The sequence below is a fragment of the Anarrhichthys ocellatus genome, unplaced genomic scaffold (assembly GCF_004355925.1).
Source record: "Anarrhichthys ocellatus isolate YVR2014 unplaced genomic scaffold, GSC_Weel_1.0 scaffold12, whole genome shotgun sequence".
NCBI lineage: Eukaryota > Metazoa > Chordata > Actinopteri > Perciformes > Anarhichadidae > Anarrhichthys > Anarrhichthys ocellatus.
The window spans coordinates 7,760,296-7,773,047 of record NW_022280042.1 but is presented as its reverse complement, the minus strand read 5'-3'; the positions used below and the strand labels follow the sequence as shown (position 1 = coordinate 7,773,047).

At 44.1% G+C, this 12,752-nt stretch overlaps 1 protein-coding gene across 1 annotated transcript; it reads right to left on the bottom strand.

The window, feature by feature from the left end:
* Positions 1–1,792: 1,792 nt before the first annotated feature.
* On the bottom strand, positions 1,793–10,798 carry LOC116386145 (collagen alpha-1(XXVIII) chain-like). Its single transcript, XM_031852152.1, has 13 exons — positions 10,648–10,798; positions 9,114–9,688; positions 7,721–7,741; positions 7,569–7,631; positions 5,509–5,562; positions 5,348–5,392; positions 5,154–5,180; positions 4,683–4,727; positions 4,535–4,579; positions 4,395–4,448; positions 3,078–3,146; positions 2,899–2,967; positions 1,793–2,136 (listed from the first exon to the last, which is right to left on the bottom strand). Exons 1-13 carry the CDS (start codon positions 10,796–10,798, stop codon positions 1,948–1,950), a joined length of 1,407 nt encoding a protein of 468 aa, XP_031708012.1. The 3' UTR covers positions 1,793–1,947.
* Positions 10,799–12,752: the final 1,954 nt, after the last annotated feature.

Genomic DNA, 12,752 nt, shown 5'->3' with positions numbered 1-12,752 from the left:
AGTGGGTGTGTATTGTAGTTAAGTGGGCGTATCTTGAAGTATAGTGGGTGTGTATTGTAGTTAAGTGAGCAGGAGACTGCTGTTACCGTCCCTTAGAGAAACCAACATTTTTGTAACGTAATATTGAAACAAACATACTTATTTGAACTAAATTCATGATATTTCCCTAAACCTAAAAAGTAGTTTTTGTTAACCACATGTTTAAAACTGAGACCGTTTCACAACGTCCGGGTTCTTGTCAAGTCAAACATTCAGGGACAGCTTTATCCACAGGCCATAAGTCTTTGAACTCTTAAGCCTATCATCACTATTGTCATTTTACCGACACCAAAAACCGAGCTTTTCATTTGTAAGAGGAAGTAAGTTTTATTTCTTTTTTCATATTTTCTTCTATACAGAGGGAGAAAGAGGTGCTCAGTAGTTAGAGTCTCGGTTACAGACCATTTCATGAGGAAAACAAGTATTTTACATCTCTTAAGATGTGTCTGGAGAGGCTCTGTAAGTTTGAAAATCAGAAAAAGCCGGAATAGAAATACAGTTAGGGATTACAACAGTAATCCAAATTGACAGCAAGTACAATGAAGTGTGCAGCATAATGTCTGGATGAGTTTTACTCCTCAGAGAATAGAACATTTGCCTTATGCCCAGGTCATCCAAGCACTTCAGATACAGTAACAGGCACATAAGTACATTGATTAGCATAGTAATGCTGCATTTGAGTGTCAAAAAAGCATAGATTTATTATCATAACTCTGCAATCTCACTTTTGCACACAAGCCATGGCGCTAATGATGTGGAAAAAATGGGTAATACTGCTGCAGAGCTCCTGTGAATCCGGAACTTGTCGAGACACGCCATGTGAGGAACGCTCCTTCAGAACATGAACGCCACCTGAGAGTCGGCGGTCAGATCCCCTGACGAGGAATAAACGAGCACCCCCGAGGCCAATCTAAGGGTACGAGATATACCGCCTCCTGTTCAGGAGTGGAAACTAGTTGGAGAGTCCGCAAATGATGAATTAGATAAAGGTGGGGGGGGGGGGGGGGGGGGGGGGGGGGATTATTATTTTCACCTGATTTATAGTTACTGAGCCTTCTGATGTAAAGGCACACTAGTGTTGTACAATACTGAAGACAAAAAGTGATTACATTTGTTGTTACCTAAAAACACTCCATTAATCTCCTTTAATTAAGGCCGACTGTCTGCATTCATCATAACAACAAAGGGGTTTGGTCCGGTGTTGATTGGAGGGCGGTTTGCTCATTTTATAGAGCTGACACGACATTGGGGCAGATGTTAAAAAATATCTGTGCTGAGTGTTTAATGGACTCGGATATTAAAAAGCATGAAAGGGTGATTTTACACACCTGGAGGGAGATTAACACAGACAGTTTGTGCACAGACATCTACGGCACGTTAAGTCACAGTTTAGCGATGCAATATTTTAGATTGAGGCCCTGTCTATGCAGATGTTTTAAGAAAAGAATCCGTCCTCACATCAATGAAGAAAAGAAAATGGAATAAGCCGTGACAAGGAAGGTATCAAATGTTTGGATTTCTAAGCGTGCGTGTGTGCACCTGTATGTGTGTGCGAGAAAGAGACAACGTGTGTGTTTGTGAACGCCTGTGTCTGTGCATCCTGAGGGGAGACAGACACAGGAACAGACTCATTCATTCCTCTCTCAATGAGTCACTCACTCCGTCACGTCACATGGTCTCCTGGCTATTTTCCTGCATCGTCGCTGCAGCTGCCGCTTTGCACCGACATGTTCCCAGTGGAGCGGATCACACCATGAGGTAATTGAGAGCCGTAGCTGTGTGTGAACTCATGGAAGTTCTGTGTCGTGTTATCATCTCTTGTAATCACTCACATTATCAATGGCCTGTCATTACACTGGAGGAATCTGGAGGCCAGACGGGGCCTTTGAGCAGGTCAGGGTAGGTGGATCAATTGAAAGTGAATGCATGAAATGGGGTCAAAAGGTTCAAACCTTTCAACTGGTTCGAGTGCAGATGTGCCAAGAAAAACTGTGAGCCCCAACAGCCTGGTAAAAGACACAAACTCACCTTTGGTCCAGGGAGACCTTCTCCTATCTGTCCTCTCTCTCCTTGGACTCCCTGTGGCCCTTGAGGCCCCTGAGTAAAAGAAAATGATGTAAATGACCACTGAAAATTCACCTCTTTAACAACTGGTTGTTCTATCCCTTTTCATAGTTGTTTTGAGTCTCTTTGTGTCTTTTTGTAGTTGTTTTGTATTTCTTTGTGCTCATTTTGAGTCTCTACCTGTTTGGAAAGTGTCTCTTTGAGTGACACTTTGTAAGTGAAGGCAACGAGGCAGGGATCATTTCATCGCTCAACACTACACCTGGCATTCTATTGGGTGGGGAATTTTGACAGGGTTGTTGCACAAAAAAATGTGAGAGTGAGGAGAAGGGCTGAAACTGGATTGCAGGAAATCTGTGCAAGCAACAATATATCTGAGTGCAAGCATACAGTTTAAGCAGAAGCAGAGCAAATCCAAGCACGAGCAGGGGCTATTTGAGCGCGAGGACAAGGTTTTGAGGGAAAATCTGAATTTGAAATCAATGGGTCATGCTATCAAATTGAAAGGCTACACTCTTGGATAAAGATAGGATAAAAGCACCATAGTTCAGTAATCCATCAATGGCCAAAGCCAAGGATCATATCATTGTTCATATCACTTAATAACTAAATTAGTTTTTGGGATGATTAGGTTAGAATAATCTCTGTTTAGGACGAAATCAAAGACCCGCTGTTTCAAAAATGACAATGAATTTTGATGATAGATCTCCCATGTATACAGTAGCATCAGTAACCGGGTGCTGGGGCTTAGCGGAGGGTCCATTAATGTATGAGGTGTGTGTGCTTCTTACTCACCGGTGGTCCATGCTCGCCAAGTCCCCGAGGACCAGGAGGCCCTGTTTGACCCTGGTAACCGACATCACCCTGTGGAGCGTAAGGGGGTGTGGTGAGTGCACAAACAGGGTGAGACACAGGTTGGATTATTATGGACTCGTGACTTGAATTTTCCAAAACAATATGCAGTCAGACTTTACCTTGGGCCCCGGAAGGCCGATCCCTGTTTCCCCTTGGATTCCAGGTGGCCCAGAAAGTCCCCTTTCCCCCTATAAAAAGACAGGCAGTGACAGACATGTGCAAGTGCACAAACACATGCATAAACACACCGTTAGTCTGATTTCTGGGTTCAAAGCCTCACTTTGACATGATGGGATATCAGTAGAGCTGTCCAGGTTTGCCGATGACCAAAACCAGCAAACCAGTCGAGGTTCTCCCACTCTCTACTTTATCTTTTCCTAATATTTAGCTATTTTAAAAGGGGGTTAAGACATGTACTATGGGGCACCTTCATTCCTCCAGTCAGGACTCTATTCTTAAAGAATGTAATTATTCACTCAGAGGCCGTAAATCACGGCAATGTTGTGCAGCATGAAGGCACGCGAGAGGCGTGAAGAGGGTGTGGAAATGTTAGCAGGCGCATACCGGCACTTTTTCCCTTGCCCTTTCCAGCAAGTTGGGACAATGTTTGAAGCCAGACATTAGTTCAGGTGATATAGAATGACAGCCAGACAATCATCGTGAACATTCTTCCAAAAAATAATTAAGGAGGGAACACTTGGTGGGGAGTGAGGGCTCATGTCAGAATTGGCAGCTATAAAACACGAGTAAGGGGCTTAAAAAGTAGGAACGGACAAATAGGCTGACAGGGTAATAACAGATGAGGTTATCTAAGAGGGGTTTCAAATGTTCCACTGGTGATGGATCATAACTCACAAACAAGTGTTCAAATGTATGGTCATCTGATCAGTTTGTAGGGCTACTTGACATTTGTGATGTTAGTTAAACCTGTGATAAATGGATTAAATCTGAATGCATTTTAAATGTCAACTTCCAGAATGCAGCCGTACTCTGAGAAAACCCTCAGGAACAGAGAAAACCCTTGATTACGTCACATGTGTTTTCTCACTCTATATTCTTCCACATGCTGCAACACATTTCACCTCTGCCAGTCCACAGGTAACAAGGTTGTTCAATATCTTTGTGCAGATGAATCCGCTGACATGGACTCCCCTTTCATACAACTATGAAAGAGACTTAATTCAAACCAGACTGGAAAAAAACATAAAACCCTGTATCCTTCAGATATGCATCTGGCTTTGGAAAAGGGGAAAGGCCAGTCTTCGGCACAAAGGGAATTCACTCAAGTGTAAAGGAAGAACCAATCAGAGGGGAGGACGTTTGATTTACTTCTTTCTGAGTTTCCTTTTGTACTTGAACACTTCCCAGATTTCACAGGTTTGGTTCAAGCGCGGCAAAACGTGATTTCAAAGGCATCAAGACTGAGGAATACTTACTTTTTTACCCATTGCACCTTCAGGTCCGTTATCGCCAGGTGGACCAAGCGTACCCTGAATTGTGGATAAATGTGTGAGGGTTACACATGGGTGTTATAAAGTAGCAGTACAGAGATAGAGAAAAGAATGGGCGATTTCACCTGAAGTCCACGGTTTCCTCTTGGGCCAATGGTACCTTCAGGACCCTAGAAAATAGGAGTTGCTTAAAATTGATGATCAGTGGTGATCCTAAGCAATACTTCATCTTAAAGAGGTCTTAAGTTCTTAAAACATTAAAGGGCAACATACTCTGTCCCCCTTAAGTCCAGGTGTGCCACACTCCCCTCTCTCTCCCTGTAAGAGAAGGAAAAAGCAGTTAAGTGAAGTCCTTAGCATAGCATTTCGTTTCCATTTTGCATAAGTTCAAGTTTATAAGTTTATTTTAGAATAATGGGTTTTAATATCCCAGCTGCTGGTGTGCCACAACTGATGACATGGGATTTACGTAATTAAATTCCTTTAAGAGAAAAGTAACTCGAGATGCTTGCGGACAGGCTTGACATTGAACACAGATGAAAAGAGGAGAAAAAAACGGCGTGCTATTTCCAAAGTCTTCTCTTTGCATGTTACCTTTCAAGGCACTTTATCAGGTCTGGAAAACATAATTCTCCAGAGTATGTCACTCTTGAAGATTTTCCACGAGCGTGAGAACCTGATACTTTGACAAACCATATAGACATATAGGCATATACATAGACTTCAGCAGAATCCATACTATACCTGCTCTCCTTTGTATCCCGACTTTCCCTGTGTGTACAAAACATTCTTGTTAAGTCACAAAGAGACAGGCAACAACAAAAACACTGGCACATAGAACGCAGAACAAGACTCGTCTCTTTTCCTTTAAGAGCAATGATTAATGTGAGAGACTAAAAGAAGAATCTTAACAGCCTGATCTAAGGCCCTCAACTCACCTCTGATCCTTCCCGACCCGGAAGTCCACTGAGCCCACCCTCACCCTAAAAGAAAGGGATTTTAGTTGGTTTGTCCCAGCAATATCTTGAACTGGCAATATGTTTGTGTATTGCAATTTTAATAATAAACAACTGATGGTTAAATGAGTAGGTAGTAGCACCTTGTGTCCCTTTGAGCCGGGGTTCCCATCTTCTCCAGGACGACCCTTCTTGCCCTGAAGAGAAAGTCATGGAAACACCGTTAGGCAGAACACATGTGTGATAATGACTTGGAAATAAATCAGGAGAGCTTCAGAGTGATGGGGGTGCAGCATAGACTGCTTTAAAGGAAAAGCGTGACAACGTCATCTATATAGCTTCCAGGCCAATCAGCGAGATGAGATCATCCGAATGAAGAGTATCTGCTGAACAAAAACAATACATAAAGAAGTCTTATTTTGAAGGTTAACTGATGATCTTACTTGGAACTGATCACAAGAATGTAGATGAGAAGATATGACTCTCATATGTCCATTAAATATCAGGCTGCAGCCTGTTAGCTTAGCTTAGCATAAAAACTGGAAGCAGGGGGAAACAGGAAGCCTAACTTGTCAATTAGCCTTTGAGGTGCTAGTTGGCTGATTTGATCCCCTTCGTGATCACCACAATGTTTCCAGTCTTTATGCTAAGCTAAGCAAACTGCCAGCTGGCTCTAGCTTCATATATACCATCAATCTTCTCATCTAGCTCTTGGCAAGAAAGCAAGTGCATCTCCCAAAATGTCGAAACTATTCCTCCGTTTGGCAATGATTTTGTTATCCGCCAGTAGAACGCCAGAGGCCTCATGGAAGCAACATGTTTGAAGTGCAGCATGAATAAAGGCCATTGTATCTGGCAGCGGATGAGTCAGTGGGGACTTCAAGTTGTCTGTGTGTGAGAGGACTTACCTTGAAGAACTGTCTGGCTCTTCTCTCCGTTTTCATGCAGTTTGTGCTGTGGACTGTGCGTGCCCTTATCTTTCAAGCATCTCCCTGTCTGTACGCCTCTGTCTGCGCACATTGCTTCCGCCAGTGTGCGCCTGCTGCCAGTGATGTGAAACAGCTTTTGTTCGGAGCATTAGGTTTAATGGGGTAATTGCTCTGTTCTCATCCTGTGAAAATACATCAAGGCAAAACCGCTACGTCTAATTGATTGTCTGTGTAATAAAAGGAGCGCCCACATCTCGACATGGCTTTGGCAGGCGAAGAAAGTCCAGCATGTAACATCTTACCCATGTGTCCCCAGACAATCCTGAGTGGCAGGGTTCTCTCACAGACAGACATGATCCTACTGATTTCCCATGTAAATATCTGTTTAGGCCTGTTCTTAATATACTGTTAGAGGAATGTACGGTATTTTCTTTACTGCTTTACTCTCACTGCTGCAGGGAAACAGAGATTCTCAAAACCACATGAGTTACTAAACACCCCCCAAAACCCAGCAATTATGTCGGCTGTTAGCATCAAGGGGGCTTTTGTCAGCTGTGTTGTCCTTTACGACTTTACAAAACGAGCCGGCCTGGGCATAACGGTTATTTATGGACAGCGAAAGAGAACACATGTGGTTTTCAAAAGCAGAGTCTTAATCTTATTGTATGTAGTAGAGGACGGCCAATATGGACTCCCAAAGAGTTAAATAATTAATCATGACAACAGTACACTGAGTACACTGCACACAGACACAGTAACTAAACCTTTCCCATTATTTAGGCGGCTAAAGCAACTTAGCCGCCTAACAAGCTAGGCTTGAAGAGTGTGGAGGGTGTTAGCCGTGTTGGTTAGCACCTGCTGGGTAGAGCAACAAAAACAAGAAAGACCGCCTAACATTTTACTCCTCACAGAGTTGTGTGTCTCTCTCTAAAAAACATCTTTTTGCACACACCTTTAGAAACACAGATGAGGAAACTACTTAGTTCTAAACCAAGTTCCCAATCCCGCCTCGCTAAGCTAGATAGCCTGCTAGGTAGCTAGCTGTAGCAGCCTTGTTAAGCTTAATAAATAAAAGGAGATGTCAGTTTCTGTGTCTGTGTACTGATGCTAACTGGCTAAATGTGGGCGCAGCTGTTGAGCTTGCCAGCTTAAGAGGCAGGGGGCCTGTGATTGGCTGAAAGATTTGAAATAAAATATCTATAATGATATTTTAATTAAAAATAATGAACACTTTGGGGCTCCATAGGCCAATGCTGGGTCGGATGGGTACTTACAGGAGAGCCGCTGGCTCCCCTCTCACCCTTGTCACACGCACACTTGCTCTGGGCCAGAGGACACTACAAACACAGGGAAACAAGAGTCAGACGGGCCATTTTGGGGACACAAATCAGGAAATGTGCGGAAAGACCGAATTCTGTAGACTTACCCCTTCATCTGCCAGCGCCGTCTGTGGAGCAAGAAACAAGAATGTCAAGATGTTGTCTGCATATGGTTCATTTATATCCAACCAGCACGCATTTACAGACAAGAGATCTTGTGAAACAGTCAAAACCTGAGGTAAGCTGTTAATTCTGCTCTCTGAGTTACATCGTAGGAAAAGTGTGGAGCCACAAACACCTGCTACTCAAACACCCAATTAAACTTGTTCTCAGCTGGCCTGGGTTCAGTTTGTCAGATGACCTCCTCCACCTGATTCTGCGAGTGGACTCTGTGTGTTTCCTCTTGTAACAGACGGCCTCGTTTTTCACCCAACGGGTCGCTTTTTTCTCTTCAAAGCTAACCGCATTCTCTGCACAAGGGGAAATGGTGGAGATTCCACGAGACTAAACCCAAACCACATGCATTGATCAGGGAAATAGCCTCCGCAGTAGGGAGAAGACTACACAGACGGTCGTAGAGGACGGGGCGACGCAGTCTGATGCTGAGACTGAAGATTAAAGACAGTGTCACAGCTGAGACGGAGGCACATGCTTATGACATACAGACGCTGCCTTTGTAGGCCATTGGGATGAAAGTCTGGTTGTGGCCCAGCTGCTGCTGCCGGGCTCTTGCATGCCGGCAGTATTGGAGGCTGTCAGGTCCAATGTTGTAGGAGCCGCAGTGCACGATTTCAATAAAGTCCCCCCCTTATAATATTTAGATATGTACCACCTGTGTCAACAGATAGTTTGAGGAGGTGTTTGAGGAGCTGGTTGAATGATGTCATGTGCATGCATGTTCTCGCTGTGCTCCTGCTCTTGCTGCATCCGACTTCCCCACAAAGGTTTTTAATGCGGAGCACATGTTACAGCCAGCAGCCCGGTTGTGTTTACAGGATGTTGCCTTCCAGCACATGTTCTAATTATCTTGGAAATTAACGTTTTTTAAAAGTACCCCAAATCACTCGGTATAAACAACTGGAAATAAAGACACATTGGCGTGACTTAATACGTGGCTGTCAAAGAGGAATTTCGCCGTTTTCGGCCAACTGGGTGGATGTAATGAGTGCATTTGATTCCACAGTGATGACTTAGGTGATGACAGCAGACCTGCAGCAGGTAGCAGGTGTACACCAGGGATGCATCAAGACGAGAAAAAAAGGAGTAGGTGGTGTCAAAGACGTAAGAGATGCAAACGTTTCATTCATTTGGCAAAAGTCACTCTGCATAATGGGTTTTTGAAGTTATCAAACATGCATGCAATTTACACATTCTTGGAAGTGTTTTTTGTAAATGAGAACGATCTTCAGCCTTTCGGGGGAAAAAATGACCTAATCATGCATAAAATCAAAAAGTAGACTTTGATTACCAAAGCAAAATGAGTATATATTTCTTACTCACAATCTCTTTGATGAATTTATCCACAACGCCTCTGTCCTGCAGGTTGTGAAGGTAGCGCGACGCTGGGGAGCTAGCAATTAGCCGCAGCGTCGCTACATTGCCGGCCACGTTGGCTTCAGGTGTGATGCCTACGGTGAAGAAGCGGACGCCCTGGTTCTTGGCGTCAGCCACGGCTGAAAATATATCTGGGTTCCTGGGGTGCGAGATGCCGTCGAAGAGCAGAACGGCCAACTTGATGCTGTTGGGGTCCGACTCCTCCAGGTAAATACGGGTGAGGTTGGTGATGGCGAAGGTGGTGTAGGTGCCGTGACCGATGTACACGATGGGAGCGATTCGGGCCTTGAAGTCATCGATGCCCTTCCACTGTTTGAAGGTCTGCTCTATGATGACATGGCTGCTGTACTGAAGGAGGGCTGCCCGGGAGCTGAGGCCCCGGCCCGTCTGCAGTTGGAGGTTCTGCAGCCGGTCCATCACGTCCGTGGCGAATTGCTTCTCCTGGGCATGGTTGTCCTTGGCGCTCTCTGAGCTGTCGATCAGAAAGGCTAACTCCAAATTGCATTCTTCGCTTATGACAGCTGAAATGGAAGAGATTTATTAAAGAAGGTAAGAATCAAAGATATAGTTTGTCATTTTTAATCGAGCATTAGCTTGGAAACACTTTACTTGCGTGGCGAGAAACTCCAACTATAAACCAGGCACTTTTGAGGGCCAGGCAGTTAAAGCGGGGGTTGCTGGACTGGGCAAAAATGTACATTAATGTTGAGCCCTGCAATTTTGGCATTTCACGATTAGATGATAGCAGTTAATGCTTCAAAGCAAACCACCAAGTTAACTGCACATGATGTCGAGACCTTTTCAATCAAGATACAACATTTATTACTTTCATATCAACAGAGCAAAAGATGCATTCCGCTCTGGCTGAACAAGATGTAGTTGGTATGTGTCACACGCCAAGAAGACTTTCAGCCAAATATTAAGATCTAAGACATCCCAGCCAAATGGGTTTTATGAGCGAGAGAGAAACCTTTATCTGTGGAGCCTTCAGGAGGGGTACACGTGATTTACTGACTGTTTTGCTTCCATAGGCTGATGCCTTTTTTCAGGAAAAGTGTGATAAGTTCATGAATGTGGCGTAGCGAGGATATGAAGCCAACTTGCTGCACCAACCTTCGGCGATAGGAGGAGGTCACGGATCTGATGTGGGCTGGGGATAAATCACATTAATCTTCAAGGAAACGTGTCACAGGGAGAATGCGCCCCGGGGGAAATAGGATTCTGAGCGAATAAAACATTTGGGTAACGGAGCACTGAGCGGTCACACAGGAGATGGATGGCTCTGAGGAGCCCGGGAGATTCGATCATCCTCCAGCGATGTCCTTGTTGATTAACATGTTCTGTTTTTTTTGTACACCTGTGGCAGCAGCTTATGTTTCCTTGTAAAAAGCTAAAGATGTGGCACCTGCACAAATTCCACACCACTTTAAGAGTAAGAGCATCAGTGGAAAAGATATCAAAAAATAAATAAAAGACTTACATTTGCCATTTTGAGGTATGATGTTGGATGGATTTAGTTTGCTCTTCTTCCTGGTGGTCACCACCTCTTCCTCATAGTCTTCTTCGTAGTCCTGTGCCCAAAGACCTTGAAGTCCCCACAGTAGCAGGACCCAGTGCAGCGAGGGGACCATGACTTCCCTGAGAGATAAAGAGAAGACAGAGATGGATAAAAAAAGGTCCCAGACACATTTTAATACCTTCCCCCAAAAGAAAAAAACCTGCACACACTCAGAGAACAAGCTTTAACATGCATGTTTGACACTCAAGTATGCATAACTCACAATGTTGCTGACTTAGGACTCCAAAGTGTTCAGCTATATATATATATATATATATATATATATATAAAGCTCTCCTGGCAGTGAGGAAATTCAGAGAAGTGCAAATAGGGAAGAGGAGAGATTCTTCATCCAGTTAGTTTGGTTCCATGTCCAGAGCATCAAGCTGGGTGTCCTCTGTCCAGGGTTGGATGTTAGTTGAGTCTGTAGGTCAGTGGGCACCCAATGGTGACACCAGCAGCAGCAGCAGCAGCAGAGCTTTGCCAAAAGTTTAGTGTTCTGGCTCTCGTGAGACTCGGATTCAAGCCATTGTAAGCTCGCAGCAAATTAAGGGAAGTCCAGCCCTTTTTTTGTTTAAACTCACCCACTTCCATTTAGGGGAGAGTGTGGGAGGGGTGCCTGGGAGGCAGCTACAGACACTCCAGAAATCCCTCATCATGACAGAGCAATGAGTTCGATGACCTCAAAGACGATGTATAGTTCCATCAAGCTGAGGGGAGCTGCAGAGCTGATTCTCTGTTTATCACTACAAGATACCTCTTCACATTACACATAATAATTCAATCCATTGCTGTTGTAAACATATCTATTGTAGCTGCTTTAAAGTAAATATTGTTCATTTTTTCTGTAATTGTGCCCTCCAGAGACCTCGCCCTCATTCTAATCCAGAGAGATGAAAAGTTTGGACAGGTGATTTATACCTTAAGGCAACACACCTTGCAAGAGCAGCGTGCCGTGATTCATCTAAGAAAACACCCAGAGCAGTTGTTAATCTTTCTCTTGCCGTGATTTACTGTAAACACACATTTACAGAGGGAGAAGTCAATCTGTATAAAGGGTAGTGCCACTGTAGCATTTACTGCTAAATAGCCTCCATGTCTCTTTGTCTAATGTCAGATTTGAACATTTCACTTCATCAAAATGGGTGCGATCTACCCAATATGCATGTCTTGTGTATCCTATACACCTCACGTCTACATTCAAAGTCAGATTCTATTGGTTTACACAAGAAGTCACGCTCTTTTCTGGCAGAGGTCTCTTCAAAGCCGGACGTGAAAGGTTATAGCTTCTACAGGATCAGTCTGGTTTTTATTGAAACCTGGTGTCCTTTTCAGCACCAAAGGGAAGTCTCATAACTCCCCGAACGTATTGTAATTCCTACGTAGTCCCGGATCAGAGGAGTCTCAACATCCCATGAGACGGCCTGCAGCCACGAAAGCTGCGAGGTGGAATCGCATAACTCTGCAGCGGGGATGACGGCGTGTGTTTTTATTGCCTACTGTATTACTGAAAGCAAGGAAAGGTGAGCTGTCACTCAAGAATGCTTCCCTGATGGACCTTCTCAAATCTGGTTCGGCTCCCCTCTCCTTCTTGTTCGGAGGTAATTAAGCAAAGCGAGGGGTTCAGGGGAACTATAGTCTGCATTGAGACATAGCAGGAAGCTGTCATTGCTGTCTGATCTTACAGTTTTAATGCTTGCTTTCTTGCATATTGCACAATATATGGCAAAACTAGGACACAGCATAGCACTGAATTTCAATATGAAATGCCGTGTACAGATGGAAAACCACAGAATATATGCAGAAATGGGACGGCTGCAAATCGGCGCGACTGCTATGACAATCTTCTACAAAAAAAAAAAAAAGCATTCCGTTCCAAAGTTCACTTCTCAATATCGTGATTTCTTTCACAGCTGGGATTCTCAAATAATGAGCCTGCTTGTTCGCTTTCCGTGCCTGCTAAAAGCAGACCCCACAGTGTCTCTAAACCCAGCAATTAGACTGACATTCATTCAACGCGCACATGG